The sequence below is a fragment of the Vicugna pacos genome, chromosome 6, assembly GCF_048564905.1.
Source record: "Vicugna pacos chromosome 6, VicPac4, whole genome shotgun sequence".
Classification (NCBI taxonomy): domain Eukaryota; kingdom Metazoa; phylum Chordata; class Mammalia; order Artiodactyla; family Camelidae; genus Vicugna; species Vicugna pacos.
Genome location: NC_132992.1, coordinates 23,570,485 through 23,586,806, shown reverse-complemented (window position 1 = coordinate 23,586,806; position 16,322 = coordinate 23,570,485). Strand labels below are relative to the sequence as shown.

Here is a 16,322-nt window from a genome sequence, read left to right as displayed (position 1 = left end):
TCCTAACTGTCTTCTCCAAAATATTAGTAAAAAGAGTTTAACCATCTAGACAGGTAACCTTGATTTCCGGCATCTGCCAGAAACCCAATTTGAATCCAACCTCTTTTGTAACTGATGGGCTCTATATCATTGCATCTGATTCCTGGCTGAAATTTTGGAATGGGAACTATGAGGTCTCTGTGTGTTTGTGCCTATCTATGTGTGTTGTAGATGTGTGGTATTGCCAAAATTAATTTGTAAAAGAGTTCTACTTAACTGTCTTAAGGGAAATTAAGCACTCACATAAATACACAGAAATATAAAAGAAACTGGCCAGAATGAATTTTGGGTTAATGTGATCTAGGAAATATTCAGTATTGAATTAATATATGGTACTAAAATTAGCTGAAATGTTATGGAAACGACAGGCCAGTCAAGAAACAAGCACCACTCGGAGGGTTGGAGTACTCAGATGTATTATGGCGGCGGGCTCAGAGGGGCTTCTGCTCCAAAGCTCTGAGCCCCTCCAAGAGGTGTGCATGAGGTTTTATAGGGTAAAGTACAAGCTTGGGGTATTTGTCCAATAGGCATGGAACAGCTTTAGCAGCATTATCATCACAAAAGTGGAGGCAGGGAGGCAGCAAACCAACATTCCAAAGCCAGATATGTATCTTTGAAAATCCAGCTGGCTAGCAAAAAAACATGAATAGCAAGCCAACACTAATAAACCTAGATTTACAAGTTAGTCTAGCAGAACTCAGATCAGTATTCCAATACTTAGATTTGTGAGTTATCTTGTTAGCGGAGCCCAGCCTCTCCTTCACATTCCTAGACTTGTGAGTTATCTTGTTAGACCAGCCCAGTTTTTCCTTCACATTAAGTTTGGTGGTTTGATTAATACAGACATGTCTTCAGAGTCATCAACATTAAGTAAAATACTGCTATTGTACCTAGGTTTACTAGAAATGAAATAAGACCTTATTATTCCTGCTACAAAGTTTGTCAGCAAGAAAAATGATGAAAATTTGAGTAACTAAAATAGAGATAAATAAGATAAGAGATTTTTAGGTAAACTCTTTAGGAATAATTATGTCTTAGGAATGTCTACTTAAGAATAGTCTTTCCAGACTTTCTTGCTGAGTCAAGTCAAATGATGGGATTTTATTGACTATCCCAGGTCGTTTCAAATAGGATAAAATATTGGAACATTAATTGCTGGGTGGGTCTCATTTTACCTACCTTTTCCTTCTTCAGAGAGGAAGACTAAAGCATAAGTTTTCCAATCAGGAAGTGCTAGTATGGCAAATAGTTCACAACCACTTATGTCTTGGTTTTTGCTGGAAATTAAGGTATTAACATTAAAAATTATGATATATGTAACTAAAGCTACTGTTTTAAAATATAATAAGGGAAACATTTCAGTATGCAAGGAAAGTGGGAGGCACATTTTCAGTGGAAAAGGGTATAAGAAATAGAAATGCATTTTATTAAAGGAAAAAAGTTGGCTTTGTCCTAGAGCTGGTTGTTTCTGAATGGAAAAACAAGAGACAGATTAACATGGATACAGAAAGTTGTGGAAGGTTTGGGGAGGAGAAACACTGAGAGAGTTTTGTGTATGGTCAGGGTTGGCTAAGATTGAATTTAATTAAGAAAATAAATTTCAAAGGTAAAGTGATACAAAAACTTGAATTTAGTTTTTCTAAGAGGACAAAGTTTTCTTAAAATATTGAACTGCTTTTGGTAATAGATTGTGTGAGTTTCTCTTTATGTTTAATGACTTATTATAATCTTTGAGATCTTTTATTATCATTTTGGTTAAGTGAATGGGTATTATTTCACAGTAATCTGTGATTCTATTTGACCAGGTGTTCTGGAACTTTTTTGATATTTTGACAAAATGCCTGAACATCAAACTCTAAATAAAGTTTGTTTGACTTCTGGCTAACTTTGAGGTTTTCCAAAGGGTCCCTGGAACACTTCAAAATATTTTCTTTCTCTCCACCTCAGAGATCGACATTCACCTAATTAGGCTTAATTGATATGTAAAATTACATGGGAAGCATTGTTAAATGAGTGATGATAGAACTTCTAGGGTTGTATCATATGGAAAAATGTTATTAATATTCTAGAAATTATATGGAATTCCAAAAAAAAAATCTGGTATGTCCTGGTAAAATGTTATCAGTCATAATTTTAGTAATTATCTTAAATTGTTGTAACCAAATTTCTTTTCAATTGCATTGTAATCAGATCTTTAACTTTGCATTTTAAAGTCTTTTTTTCATTTTAGACAGTTATAGTCATATTCTGATGCTTTTGCAAAAGTGCTTCCACTTCAAGAAGATTCATAGAAAGGACTTTTTGACAAGTACAAGTTTCTGACAACTTTCAGATCATACCACTGAACTGGGTAAGAAATTAAAGAATTCTAATGAAAAACCTGAAGGCTTCATAAAACTGTTAACAGAAGATTAAGATCAAGGATTAGTCATAGGACTAATAGGACATAGAACTGAGTGAACTTATGAATATGGTAATAATTTTTGGTTTTTGCCTGAAATGTTACTGGTTTTTCATCTGTGTTTTCCAGATAAAAAGAAACCTGTCCACTCAAGCTATGACTTACAGCAGTTTGGTAAATTACACTTCTAAGTAGAATTGAAACATTTTTTCCCTCTACCTGATCCCTCCAGAATTTGGAAAGTCTTAGGTTTCTCAAGTATCTGTGGAAGGCTACCCCCTAACAGGTGCAGAGATTCAAGGTATTTTGGTGACCTCAAGAGCAGAGGAATTCAACCACATCTATAGATATCACAGGTGGAATCTGACATATCCTTGGCATGGCTTTCCTGGCCTTGAGGTTTTTAAAAGTTCAATCTGACATTCCTTATGAAAAGTTCCAGCACAGCCAATTTAAAATAGCCTATGTGTCAGTTAACCAGACTTATTTTGCAAACAAATTAGTCTTAATTTGGCTATATTTGGTAGAAATAAAGATAATTTTAGAGAGATAAAGATTATGTTTCAGTGGCTGTTAATTTCTAGTTTTGTTAATTGAGATCTATATTTACTATGTAAGACTCACTTTCCAGATAGCTCCTTATAATTTTTAGCCGTTAAAAGGACATTAAGTTTGTTAAATTTATAACTATAATCTAACTCTGGGTGAGGATTGGATTTGCCAAGATCCGCAACAAGGCAATTATGCATACTGGAAAAGACGTCAGATAGAGGACACTTCACGGCCACGTTAGAAAGGAACATATCAGACATCTTCTGAAAGAATTGCAATTTCTGTTTCTGACACTCGACTTCAACTAAGACCGGCACTACCAGACCAGGAGTGAGAAGAAGACATCTGAAGTAGACAGATGACTAAAGATGCCGGACCACGCCTGTGTACGGATTACTTTGACAGTTACTCACACTTTCACTTATCAACCAAATGGGCTGAATCATTTGGAAGTTTCAAAAATCAATCCAATTCCTGGGCTTGTGGCCAATTACCTGTGTCCAATACTCCCAGATTTCCTTGGTGGTTTTCTCCTCCCCAAGGTTCTAGTTGGATGACTCTTAGAAATTTTTATTTTAAAAGAAAGAAACTCAAGTACCATGTAAGCTATTGTCAGCACCACTATCACAGAGTGAGACTCATTTACCTAGCCAATTAATGATGCCTGTTCTGAACCTGGCCATAAATGGTCCTTTTCATTAGAGGTTAAGTATTGGGTAGCTCCTGAAAGGACCCAATGAATTATGGAACAAGTTTATAACCTTGGCTCTCCCCAGGTTGGTTAGGGAGTTGCACAGTTGGTTTGGCCCACATTCACTTACAGGCAGTCTTAGAAGACAGTCCCTGCCAACCTGTCAGTCTACCTTTAATGCAGGCACTCTGGTTTCTATTAGTTTTCCAATGGTATGACCATTTGGCCATGATATTTATTAACTCATGACCCATGAAGAGTCAAATTTCTGCTCTGAACAATCCTCTTCCCAGTTTAGGGGAAATACTAGAAAAATGGTTTGGTTCAGGGGGATCTTGGCTTAAGTATTTGTTAATGACACTGTTGCTCCTACCAGAATTTAAATTACAGTTTGTGGAACTTATAAGCTGAAAGTTTCTTGCCTTTCATGCTGTGTGTCATTTATTTATACTAAGATAATTGTTGTAGGGCACACAACATGGCCCATTGGTGAGCTAGTGACACACGGGTTGGTAAAAGAATTTACCAGAGATAAAGTATGGGAACAGAAAGGAGTGTATTAGGGTACACCATCATAGACCACAGCAAGCCAAACAGGCAAGGGGTGCCTGTGTGAGCACTGAGGGCTGGTTGTTGGGGTATTTTATAAGGTAGTGTCACAAGATGGCTTATCGGCTTGTGCACAAGTCTCTGATTGGTTGTAGGTGAGGTAAGAGGTTTAGGGTCCATGAAGGGCAATGGAGTTTGATTCTGATAAGGTAGGCATTACCTGGGGCTATTAGTTTGTTAGAGGAAACATGCTCAGTAAAGAATGTCAGACATCTGAGAGCCTAGGAATGGGGGTCACTGGACTTTGAAGGACATCAGTTGGCCCAACAATAATGACATCTGAATGACTTGAAACTAGATCATGTCGATAGTTCTCTATAAAATAATGGACATATATTATGCACATGCAAGGAAAACAGGCTTAAGTCTTCCTGGGCAACTTGGAGTTGACTGTAGGTCCTTGCCAAATATCCTGCTAATATAACCCCCAAAACGTGAGAACTGGGCTATTAGGACTGGGCCTCAAGGGACATAATAGACGTCAGGGCAGGCAAGCAACCACCCTGGCCTCCAGGGACAAAATATTTGATCACCTAATGCCATCTATCAAAATATTATTGCTCAAAAGAGAGAAATTGTGAAATAAAATAAACATTTTATGGCAAGATAAGAAATATCTAAACAAAAAGTTTTCTCTGCCCTTTGGCCTCCTCTCTCCCCACTGTACATTGTGATCTGCATTATGCATCAACTGAACCTCTTCCATTGGCAGAAATGCCTGCTCAACTATTAAGAGCAACGTTTTTCTAATATCAACAAGATATGTCCTTAAAAGATGACATTTCTTCTTAATCTTGTAAGAGGCCACAATGATACTTAGATCTGGATTGTGTAAGCTGTCAATATATCATTTAATGTACAGCCCTCTGTCTCAAAAAAAAACAAACTTATATAACTGTGCCTTGACTTTTAATGGGCAAAACAGTTCCCAGTGCTTTCTGAGATACTGTTCTCAAGTTATAATCCTCAAATTTGGCTTGAATAAAATTTTCCATTTCTTTCCTAGATTGACTGATTAGTTTTTCATCAACAACCTGAATCCCCAGTGGCTTCCAGGAAAGGGTTCTTAAAGGCAACATTTGGGGTAAGGGCTGCAAGGTGCATGACTTTCTTTTGATTGGTGTGTAGTGAAGTAACAGGGTGATGTTTCAGTAATTTTAATCATCTAGGGTCTAGTGCTTGTGATCACTAACCTCCACCTGGGTGTGGGATGTCTTAGTTTCTGCATAACAACTCAAAGATATATGACAGATAGGTATATATATCCCTTGAGGAGGAACTAGGACTCTGTTTTATTGCTGCACTATTGTTTCTTGACTGCTTTTCCTTTGTTTCTGCATTCCCTTTCTTCCCTAGTTAGTAACTGCTCGAGTCTGTTCTTTGGAACTCAGGGAAGGCCTAGGAGACTAAAGTCTTTTCCTACAAACAATAAACAGGGACACAGAGGGGCTTTTGTACCTGTGAGGGCCCCACAAGGTCCTGCTCAGTTTCGAGGTCACCAATGACTTGCCTGTGGGTAAATCCAGTGGACTTTTTTAGTCTTCATTTTGGCCTTTAAGCAGCTAGGGGCACTACCACCCTCCTTGAAGTTTGGGCTCTTGGTTCTCACCGTGTTGAGCTCTCCTAGGGGTAGTACAGAGTCTTGGAGAAAAACATTCTACACTAATGGCCCTTGAAAATAGGGTAATGTGGGAGTCAAGACCCTGCTTGGGGTCTAGGAGAACCTCTATTTGAAGTTTACAGGGGAACCCTCTTCTCCAACTAGGATACCCTTGGTATGAAAGGCAGTGAGCTGAAGAAGAAAGTATTTTGGTCTGGACAAGCTGACAGAGCCCGACTTTTGTCTTAGGTCTGTTTGAGACCTTGGACTAATGGGGCACTGTAAGAAGGAATAAAAATCTTTGTCATTGGGAGGATATACTCAGCGGTAGAGTGCTGTGCTTAGCACGCATGAGGTCCTGGGTTAAATCCCCAGTACCTCCATTAAAAATAATAAATAAACCTAGTTATCTCCGTCACTCCCCCACAAAAAAAAAGCTTTGTCATCAAATATGTAAATCTCCTTTACTCCTCCTAACAGCCTTGCAATGATTGGTGTTGTTTTCATTTTATAGATATTTTATAGATGATGAATTAGTCTGAAAAGATCCAAGAAACTTGTCCAAAGCCCCACAGCTAGGTGACAGGACTGCAAGGCTGTTCCCACACTCAGGGCCTGATCTACCTGAGAGTAATTGTTCAAGGGCACTGACCCCTTCCCCGCCCCTACTCCCACAGGGGAGGAAAACAGCAAGGGCGGAGGAAGACAGAGGCTGAACTTCACCAGCTCTCCTCTTTCCCCTCACACAACTCTTCCTTTCCTGTCTCCCCACCCACCCAACCCCGTTAAAAGTAAGTCCTGGCTAATTTGGAAGACAGCAATTCCTTAGCAACCCCCTTCCCACAAAACTCGAATCAAAACCAAAAACCCTGTTGCGTAATAAAACAAATTTTACTGAGTTACAGTCACCGTGCACACTAGAGCGAGCGCTCCTTTCTGAGTTTTAGCTATCCCAGATTTGTTTTAACAATGTATTGCCAAGCATGGGACAATCAGCGGGCTTTTCCGTTTGCTATTTTAACACTTGCTTTCCCACAGCAATAGACACCTGCGATTAGGGATTACAATTTCGTCGTTGGGGAGATACTATATCATCTATTCAAAAAGAAGACACTTTTCTTGCTCGTCAACTTAAAAAAGACCCAACTAGGGATGACGCCAACAGATCCCACACCGGAGCAAGCACACCGGCCCCTTGTCTGTCCGCGGACGGTCACCGCTGAGGGTAGCGCGGAAGGTGATTGGCTGCTGGATACCCACCCCTCCTCGCCGATTGGGTGGCGGCAGCGAAGCCGGTTATTGGTGGAACGAGCAGGGCTAGCTCGCAGCTTCTACCGCTCCGGCTCTCAGCACAAAGAAGAGATGGCGACTGCAGCTTGGTTACTGGGGCGGCGCATGGCGAACTGGAGGCTGCAGCCGCTACTGCAGCCGCTCGCCGGCCTGATTACCCAGCGGGCCAACTCGCTGTTGCCCGTGGACGACGCGATCAATGGGTTAAGCGAGGAGCAGAAGCTGGTAGGGAGCCTGACCCCTTTCCCCGCCCCATCTCCCTGCTCCGTGGTCGCACTCCTGCCTGGCGTTCATCCAGCCGCGGCGTGTGATTGGGTGGGGGCTGTAGGAGCTCCAGCGCGGGGTGGCTGCGAGCCTCAGCCTCTACTCTGTGAAGGCAGCAAGGCCCGGCTGCTGGAGTTAGACTAGAAATAGTCAAGGACAGAAACATTCCCGGAAGACTGAGGGTGTTTTGGTGGAGGACTGGCAGAGCTACTCGCGTGTGGCCCTGTGGCTGGCTGAACTCTTCTTACACGTCAACACTGTCTAAGGCCGTGGTTCTCAAACCTGGTTAATAATCACCACTGGGATCTTTTTCGAATACACACCTCGGGGTCGAGGGTGGGGGGGTTGAAATGCACAGTGTAGTCTACTATCATTCTTCAGCCTATCAGATCAAAGCACAAAGTTGAACAGACACTTGAAAGATGTCCTTACTAATGAGACTGAGCCAGAGCCTTTCGTGGAGGAAGGAGACTGTTCACTTGGATGCTGACTTGAAGTTCCCAGGTGATTCTCCTTTGGCTTTAAGCAAGTGCCTGAGCTTGCCCAGAATTCCAGTCACCATTTGCATCTGCAGACAGAACTTTGAATCACGTCAGGCAGAAAGTGTTCAGTTCTAGTTTTCAGGCTTTCCTGATAAGAGGAGTTTTTAGGAGTGGGTGGCTGGGTGGGTGTAGCTCAAAGATAGAGTGCATTCTTAGTTTGCAGAAGGTCCGAGGTCCTGGGTTAAATCCCCAGTATCTCCATTAAAAAGAGAGAGAGTTTCTAATCTCTTTAACAGGTTCAGGGGCAGAAAAGAGCCTGACACTGCAGAGTATGTGGCTGGAGCACAGTGAATGGGGGAGGGGGGGGAAGGTACTGGGGACAGGCCTAATGGAGTCGCCTTACCCACGGCCTTCCAGTCCTGGATAAAGAGTTTGTCTTTTAAGTACAATGGAAAGCCATGGAAGATTTATGCAGGGGAGTGACATTTTAGAAATAATCTTCAGAAAGAGAGGTGAAGATCATGTCTGAGGAAGCATAAACTGGTGGGACCTCTAAGTTTCAGTTTGATGCTGTTTGCTGAGGTTACTTGTGGCCTGTTTCCCTGAAGGTGTGCTCAGTAGTGGAGACGCTGTCCTCAGGGGCAATAATGTACTGTTTCAGTGGCGTCCGTCCCCCTCTCTCCCTCTAGCTTCGTCAGACCATTTCTAAGTTTCTTCAGGAGCACCTAGCCCCCAAGGCCCAGGAGATTGATCGAAGCAATGAATTCAAGAACCTGCGAGTGAGTCATGAGGCCCTCACTGAGCGGGGAGGGGGACAGTCTGGGAGCTGGGCTGGGGTGGGGTGGGACTTGCACTGCTGCTTGGAAGGACTCACACAGTCTTCTGGTAAATGCAAGCTCCCTAAGAATGCAGCCCCTTTCTGTGAGGTGCTTGGGTCTCGTTGTCCCAGGTGTGCCAGGCACCTGTGACTGGCTGCCTTCTCACAACCCACTGCACTCACTCCATTCTGTTGGCAGGAGTTTTGGAAGCAGCTGGGGAAACTTGGAGTCTTGGGCATCACAGCCCCTGGTGAGTCTAGTTTCTTTCCCTACGGAGAACTTCTCCTGCATGTCCTTTAACACCATTCCCAAAAGAAGCAGGAAAGTTGGGGAAAGAGTATACTCAAAGAAATCCAGAACCTTCTCCCTCTTGGACCTGAGAAACGCCCATTAACTGTCAGCCCAGAGAAGATTAAGCAGTGATATCAAGAAGACAAAAGGATTAGGTCAGTGTGGTTCACCTGGATCACCCAGACCCTTAAACTCCCCATGCTTCACAAGTTACTAGGTGATTTGGGGAGTTCGGAAAACTCCAGAGCAAGCAGTGGTCTTAGCACTGACTGTCTTGTGAACCACACCTCAGCTGACCTGAGGCAGTAGGCAAAATCAGTTCTGTGAGCTAATAAGCTGGCTCCACAGCATTGGCCTGTTAACGTTGGTAACCTTACTAGAGGGAACTTAGAATATGTACTGCCAGGGTGTTTCTCTGCCACAAGTAAATGTAAGATTCCTATCAGCGTCCTGACTTTCCCTGGGCTGCCTTTTCCACCCCCCCCCCCCAGTTCAGTATGGTGGCTCCGGCCTGGGCTACCTGGAGCACGTGCTGGTGATGGAGGAGGTGTCCCGAGCCTCTGGAGCAGTGGGCCTCAGTTACGGTGCCCACTCCAACCTCTGCCTCAACCAGATTGTGCGTAACGGGAATGAGGCCCAGAAGGAGAAGTACCTCCCCAAGGTGAGGAAGTGCACACGCTGATCTCATGTTGCACACGGCTCCTTTCCCACTGGGGAGACTTGCTGTCTGTCACATGCCACCCTGAACCTGAGAGGGTTAGGAAGAGGTCAGGGACTTCCTTTAAAATACTTCAGTCAAAAAAATTTAAATTAGGGCCAGAACACCTGGGTTGGTCACTGGACAGTATCTGCAGAGCATTTTGAGAAGCAGAAGATGGGACCAGCTTCCCTCGCAAGGGGAATGGGAAAAGAAGAGAGACCTTACCTATACCTGGTCTGAGAGAAGTTTGAAGGGGTGTCATGTGAACAGGCAAGAAGCAGTACTGGTGAGCCCCTACAGGGTACTTCTGAAGTCATAACTAGGCCCTTTGGGGTTTTCCTTGCAGCTAATCAGCGGTGAATACATCGGAGCCCTGGCCATGAGTGAACCCAATGCTGGCTCTGATGTTGTCTCCATGAAGCTAAAAGCAGAAAAGAAAGGTGAGGCTTCTCTTGATGTGGGAGCTGAAATGAGTAGACCTTCGGGGTGAGGGAACAGTGATTGGGGATGGCCTCTGCTGGGTTTCCAGAAGTGTTTCCCAGCTGGGCAGCTTGCTCAGCGGGAGGTCTGTGGACTAACTGGCTCAGACCGGCCAGCACAGTTTGCACAAGTAGCCAACTTCCTGTTCTTAGGAGATCACTACATCTTGAATGGCAACAAATTCTGGATCACCAATGGCCCCGATGCTGACGTCCTTGTTGTCTACGCCAAGACAGATCTGGCTGTTGTGCCAGCTTCTCAGGGCATCACAGCCTTCATTGTGGAGAAGGTGAGTGTAGGGGAGTATATAGTGGGAGGCTTCTGTCTCCTGAAGGTGGCACCAAAGATGACCTCCTTGCAGTGATAGCAAAGACAGTGCTGCATGCTCTGCCGAGGCTCCCTCCTGGGGTGGGCTGAGGTAGGAGAGGAGACTGAAAGGAGAGTGGCCAGAAAGTGGAGTCCAGGGAGGATGGATCAAGTCTGAAGACAGTGAAGCCATCAACGGAGCCAGGCCATACAGAGGTCCAGGAAGATGAGAACTAAAAGGAGGCCACCAGCTTTAACAATCAGGGTGTCACTGGTGGACCTGTGGGTAGCTGTGGGAGACCAAGGTGTGAGTCAGGATGCCGGTGGAGACTGAAGACTTCCAAATCTTGTTAGTAAAAGCAAGAGGGAGGCAGAGCAGGAGTTAGAATGGAATGTTGGAAGTTTGAGTTTGCTTTTAAGAATGGGAGTGAACTGAGCAAATTTTTTGGTAAGGAGAAAGGAAAATTGGAGAGGGAGAAAGTGAGCTGTGTAGGAGCTAGTGAGCAAAGCACAATGATGAGTTAAGGGAGAAGAGGCAAAGGTGATGGTGAAGGAACCATCTGCCTGGTGACCAAGGAGGAGGAGGATGAGGGGGAGGGCGGGGGAGTTGGTAGAGAGGTTCCTGAATGAGTGCATAAAGGTTTGCAGTGCCCTCTGCAGGGACCTGGGGAGAATAGCTGACTGGGACTGGGCGACAAGAAAAGTGAGTAACCCAAAGGGTGTGGCTGAAATGGAAACTCTCTAGGTTGAGTCGGGTGCTCTCATCTTCTGGAGGAAGGAAGCAACACCTGGTGGCACTCTGCTGGGCACTGGCCAACACATACCGCCTCCCATTAGTACAGGCCAAAGCAGCAGGTGCTTGATTTGATCCCGAGCGGGACTCAGGTACAGGTGGCAGAGGAACAAGGTGGCAAAGGAACTAAGTGGGCTGGTGAGAGTGTCTTGAAAGTGATTTCCCCTGAGGAAAGGGAACAAAGCCAGGAAGTGTTAGGAGGGCCTCGGGGATCTGGCATTTCATTGGGAAAGAACTGGCCTGGTGAGAACTGGGGGGAACGCAGCCAGCAGCGGGGGAGGCTGCGGTCGGGTAGGGGTGCTAGGGCTGGTGCTTCTGGAGTGGGGGCATGGGGAGTAGAATGCAGGTGTGCCAGGCAAGGACGGGGACTTGATGGAAAGATGGGTACTTCCCAGGGGTCTTCCCTCTCCTTGGCCGCTTGGGAGGTGCTCTGTAATGAGGGCCACCTTTTGTTCCCATAAAGGGGATGCCTGGCTTCAGCACCTCCAAGAAGCTGGACAAGCTGGGGATGAGAGGCTCTAACACCTGTGAGCTAATCTTCGAGGACTGCAAGGTTCCTGGTGAGTCCCTGAGAATGTCCTGACCCTGTCACAGGTTGAGAAAGCCCATCTCTGGGCTGGAGAGCCTCACCGTTGTTCGCTCACCAATGGCATGTGGCCAGATGGTGGGCCTGCCACTGGGTGCTGGCCCACTGGCCTGTAGGTGCGGGACTCGGGCTGGACAGCTGTCCTTCCTGGTCTGAGCCACTGCAGCTGTATGCCCGCCTGTGGCTGCAGGAAAGGGTGGTGTTTCCTATGTCAATAACATACTGGGCCTGGGGCTGGCTTTCTGGTATCCAGATTAGAAAGGTAAGATCTGCCCTTACCTACCCGTGTCTGTCAGGCTTCCTTGTATGTACATTTGCCTGTAGAGCCTGTGTGAGGTATTCATTAATGATGCTAAAAACCATCTCAATAAACTGATGGAAGTCAGAATTGGTGAAGGGAAGGCAGTTCAGTTTGAGTATTTTCTGAAGTGTAATCAAAAGTGCTCCAGATCATGAGAGCCAGCATTCCCACAGTGTGCTACCAAGACTGAGGGCACAGATCAGATCACCAGTTAGGTTTGCTGCGTGCCTCAGCCATAGACTATCCGTCTCCCCCACAGTCTGCCACCCAGGAAAAGTGTGCTTTGGTTACAAGGAGCATCTAGGGAGGGGCGGTCGGTGCAGAGCCTTCTTGATCAGCAGGAAAAACTCTGCCAGCACTGACTCTGCCAGCAGGTCAGTGGTGCTAGCTTTTTACACTCAGCTTCCTGCCCACACCTCCCCAGGCCATCCAGTGTCCTGGCTTCTGGGATGGGGAGATACCCAGCAATGTCTGTCACCAGCACTAAATGGCCCATCTCCTGGACAGACTCTTCCATGGACCACCTTGGGGAGGATGGTGGGTGATATTGACCAGAGCAGACTCAACCTAGGGGATAGAGTATTTCTCTGGTTCCTTTATGAGCACAGGTGTAAAAACAAAAACAAAAACGCTAGGGAGAGTTTGGATGACTTCTAGACAAAACAAGCTTTTCTTCGTTCCTATCCAAGGCAGCTCAAGAAGAGAAGGGGCGGGGGAGGGTATAGCTCAGTGGCAGAGTATGTGTTTAGCAGGCACGAAGGCCTGGGTTCAATCCCTGGTACCTCCACTAAAAATAAATAAGCCTAATTACCTAGAGAGAGAGAGAGAAGGGGAAGATCTAAAGATTGGGCCTTTGTGTCTGGTTTTGTGGCAGGGGGCGGGTGTCCCCTCTAGCAAGCTCCATTTCTGATGGGAAGTGGTAAACTTTTCTTCCTTTTCCTCACCTGGAACTCTAGTTGAAGGTCAGGTGACATATTTCCATGCCTTGGAAGAGAGCCATGTTACCAAACCTAGTAGCTTGCATAAAAGTGAGGCGGCTGTGATAGCCCTCTTCCCTCTGACCAGCACTTTTCCCGGCAGCTGCCAACGTCCTGGGTCATCCAAATAAGGGCGTCTACGTGCTGATGAGTGGGCTGGACCTGGAGCGGCTGGTGCTGGCTGGTGGGCCCCTTGGGTGAGTGCGAGGCTGCGGGGGGTGGTTGGGGCTGGGCTTTTGCAGCCTCCTTGGCAGGTGGTACCTTCCACTTGGGGGCTGATGGGAGCCACCTCCCTACCGATAAGCATTCTCTCCTGGAGACAAAAAAGAACCTTTCCTCTCATGTTTACTTTCTTCGCACTGAAGGCAAATATCACTCAGCGGCGGACAGCAGGCCTGAGGAACCATTCTGTTCAGTTACTCAGAACATGAAGCAGGGTGCCTGGGCTCTAACCGTCTACGCAGGGGTCCCGCCACTCCGCCTGGTCTCAGGAAGGAGCAGTCAGTGCAGTGACTGAGCAGGGGTGACGAGTCCTCATGCTCCTTTTCTCCTCCCTGGGTCACCAGCTCCTCGCCTCCCCTTGCCTTGCTGTCCCTCAGGCCTCTCTGCACTAGCATTTTGCCACCCCAGCCAGCAGTGGGCGACAGTGAGACCCGTTCCCAGCGTTTCCCTCCTTAACACAGGCTCATGCAGGCCGTCCTCGACCACACCATTCCCTACCTGCACATGAGGGAGGCCTTTGGCCAGAAGATTGGCCACTTCCAGGTGAGTGGGATGTTTTGGCTGTGATGCACTATTTCGCTGGGTTCAGGTTTTCTCTAACAGACAAGCCAGTGGGGCATGTGCTGTGGGCATTTACTGTCCTTCGCCTGCAAGGCCTTCTTCAGCATGCCACCTGGCTTTGGAAGTTGTTGGGAAGTTCATCTCCTGTCACCGCCCTTCCTGTTTGAGATGAATAAACAGGACGCTGGAAGCTGCAGGCAGCAGCATTTCTAGTCCTGCTTCCTGGGCGAGTCCGCTGCGGGACAGTAGTAAGGGTGGTGTGGGCGGAGGGTTGGTTCAGGGCACGGTGTCCACAGGGCCAACGGCATTTTGACTCCAGACCTGCTACCATCTCTGTCATCCTAGGCAAGTCCCATCTCTCTGTGCCCTGGGGTCCCCATCCTCAGCTGTCGGACTGCTACTGCTGACCTGCTTTTGGTAACCAGGGAGTGAGCATGAGAGGACCGTGTCTCCACACTGACCTGTGACCTCCCTTTGTGCACAGCTGATGCAGGGGAAGATGGCAGACATGTACACCCGCCTCATGGCCTGTCGGCAGTACGTCTACAATGTCGCCAAGGCCTGTGATGAGGGCCACTGCACCGCCAAGGTCAGGGCCGGATCCAGGAGAGGGCAGGCAGGGGCCAGGGTGGCTCCTGGGCCCCCTCTGTGTGACCCCGGCCGGTTCCTCCCTGACCCAGAGCCTCCTCCCGCAGGACTGCGCCGGTGTGATTCTTTACTCAGCCGAGTGCGCCACACAGGTGGCCCTGGACGGCATTCAGTGTTTGGGTGAGTGGCCCCCACTGCCCATTTCTGGAGCCTGTGGCTGCCTCCGAGGAGAGGCTCCACTTCTCACCCTGTGCTGTGGCTGAGCTGCACCTTCAGGCTTCTCCTGCCCCACTTACTGGGAGCACATGGAAAAGCAAATGGGGAAAGTGCCAGAGGCTGCACGTTGCCGCTGCCTTCCCCAGTGCCCCCTCTCACCCTCCCACCTGGTCCTGTGGACGCTGGGAAGTGGGGAACAGCCTCGTTTCAATGCTGCACCATGGTTAAGAGCACAGACTCAAGCCAGACAGCCTGCGTTCGAGTCAACGACCCTACTGCTTTGTGACCTGTGCCAATTGCTTCACCTCTCTGGGCCTGGCAGTGCTGTGCAGTATAGCTGCTTATCCCCTTCTCCATGTCTACTGATGATTCTCCACCTTCGCCTGGTATCCTCAGCACTTCCAGCCCCTTGTCCACCTTCCCCCAGCTAGGCGTTACCCCACACTCTCCCTCTCACCACCTTTTGCTACTTCTCTTCTATCAGTCTCTCCTCCTGGCCCATTTCTATACACTTGGCCTTCTGTTTACCTGACTTGCTTTGCTCACTGCCCATTACTTTTGCCGTTGTTCTTCCTTCTCTGCCCAAACCCCGGCTGCAGGTGGCAATGGCTACATCAACGACTTTCCCATGGGCCGCTTTCTGCGAGACGCCAAGCTGTATGAGATTGGGGCTGGGACCAGTGAGGTGAGGCGGCTAATCATCGGCAGAGCCTTCAACGCAGACTTCCACTAACACCAAGACCTTTCGCCCCATTTCCCAGCACCTAGAGGCCTTCTCTGGAAGGAGAGATGCGGCCACTCTCCTCCAGGCAGGCCCCGCTGCTTGACGGCCGCCAAGCGCCATGGGCCTCAGAGCCGGGCCAGTCCACCAGCCCAGGAAAAGCAGGCAGTGGCTTAAAATGGACTCGTTGGGAAGCTTGCTGGCTCTTCTGGGGCTCTCTGGAAGGGCTTTGGTGACTCTCTGCCCTTGCTGTCTAACTTCTGAGGCTGATGCCCCCCCACCTCCCAGGGTAGGCACCTTTCTCTTGGTTGAGGCTCTGCCAGGGAACCCTCTCCTCAAGGACACCAGAAGCATTGCCCCTCTCCATTTATTTGAACTTGTAGCCTCTTTTCTTTCTGGGGAAAAGTACTCCTAAACCTAGACTTTGTTTCTGCCGATTTCTAGAGGCCTCGGCTCCCAGCAGCTTGTGAGTAGGCGCTTGCTCTGCAGCAGGCCCTCGATCCCTCATTCTTTAGGGCTGAAACCCTACCACGCTGGGGTGGAGCTCTGGGGATGGGCATCTCAGAACACCTGTGCCACCCAGAATCCACGGTGGGGCAGAGGTCAGCATGCTCATGAAGGACGGGCTCCATGCCTCCAGCACTGGGCGGCCGCTGCCACCGTCCAGTCCTGGCCATGTGACAGCCCACAGCTGACTGGGCAGTAGTCCTGGGTTGGCTGGCTCAACTCCAACTGAGGCCGCCTGCGTACATTTCTCTGGATACCCTGGGGCTAATTTCGTTACAACTGCACAGTGGCTGCTGCCATTTCAAATTAAACATATTATGAAGCAAA

At 47.6% G+C, this 16,322-nt stretch overlaps 2 protein-coding genes across 3 annotated transcripts in view; both read left to right on the top strand.

Annotated features, from left to right (window-relative positions):
- Nucleotides 1-2,994, top strand: part of KNSTRN (kinetochore localized astrin (SPAG5) binding protein) — a 24,891-nt gene extending 21,897 nt beyond the window's left edge. Inside the window, exons 11-12 of the mRNA XM_072962674.1 lie at nucleotides 2,270-2,389; nucleotides 2,570-2,994. The gene's annotated coding sequence lies outside the window, so the exon portion shown is untranslated. The remainder of the gene's footprint in view (nucleotides 1-2,269; nucleotides 2,390-2,569) is intronic.
- IVD (isovaleryl-CoA dehydrogenase) lies at nucleotides 2,298-16,322 on the top strand. 2 transcript variants are annotated; one of them, XM_006201644.4, is made up of 14 exons: nucleotides 2,298-2,389; nucleotides 5,299-5,376; nucleotides 6,931-7,407; nucleotides 8,618-8,707; nucleotides 8,945-8,996; nucleotides 9,529-9,698; nucleotides 10,084-10,177; nucleotides 10,370-10,506; nucleotides 11,780-11,876; nucleotides 13,284-13,377; nucleotides 13,864-13,945; nucleotides 14,448-14,552; nucleotides 14,659-14,731; nucleotides 15,367-16,322. In XM_006201644.4, the coding sequence occupies exons 3-14, from the start codon at nucleotides 7,045-7,047 to the stop codon at nucleotides 15,498-15,500; spliced, it is 1,491 nt and encodes a 496-aa protein (XP_006201706.2). In that variant the 5' UTR covers nucleotides 2,298-2,389; nucleotides 5,299-5,376; nucleotides 6,931-7,044; the 3' UTR covers nucleotides 15,501-16,322. The 2 variants fall into 2 exon arrangements, with proteins under 2 accessions (XP_006201706.2, XP_072818774.1); XM_072962673.1 differs by lacking the exons at nucleotides 2,298-2,389; nucleotides 14,448-14,552; nucleotides 14,659-14,731; nucleotides 15,367-16,322 and adding an exon at nucleotides 14,309-14,439 and having other exon boundaries at nucleotides 5,318-5,376.

What these genes read in the sequence shown, in the direction of transcription:
- IVD (XM_006201644.4), top strand. Translation starts at nt 7,045, where the DNA reads ATGACGCCAACAGATCCCACACCGGAGCAAGCACACCGGCCCCTTGTC. An exon ending in CGAGGACTGCAAGGTTCCTG is followed by an intron (nt 11,877 to 13,283) that starts GTGAGTCCCTGA and finishes TTTTCCCGGCAG; the next exon opens with CTGCCAACGTCCTGGGTCAT. An exon ending in AGGGCCACTGCACCGCCAAG is followed by an intron (nt 14,553 to 14,658) that starts GTCAGGGCCGGA and finishes CTCCTCCCGCAG; the next exon opens with GACTGCGCCGGTGTGATTCT.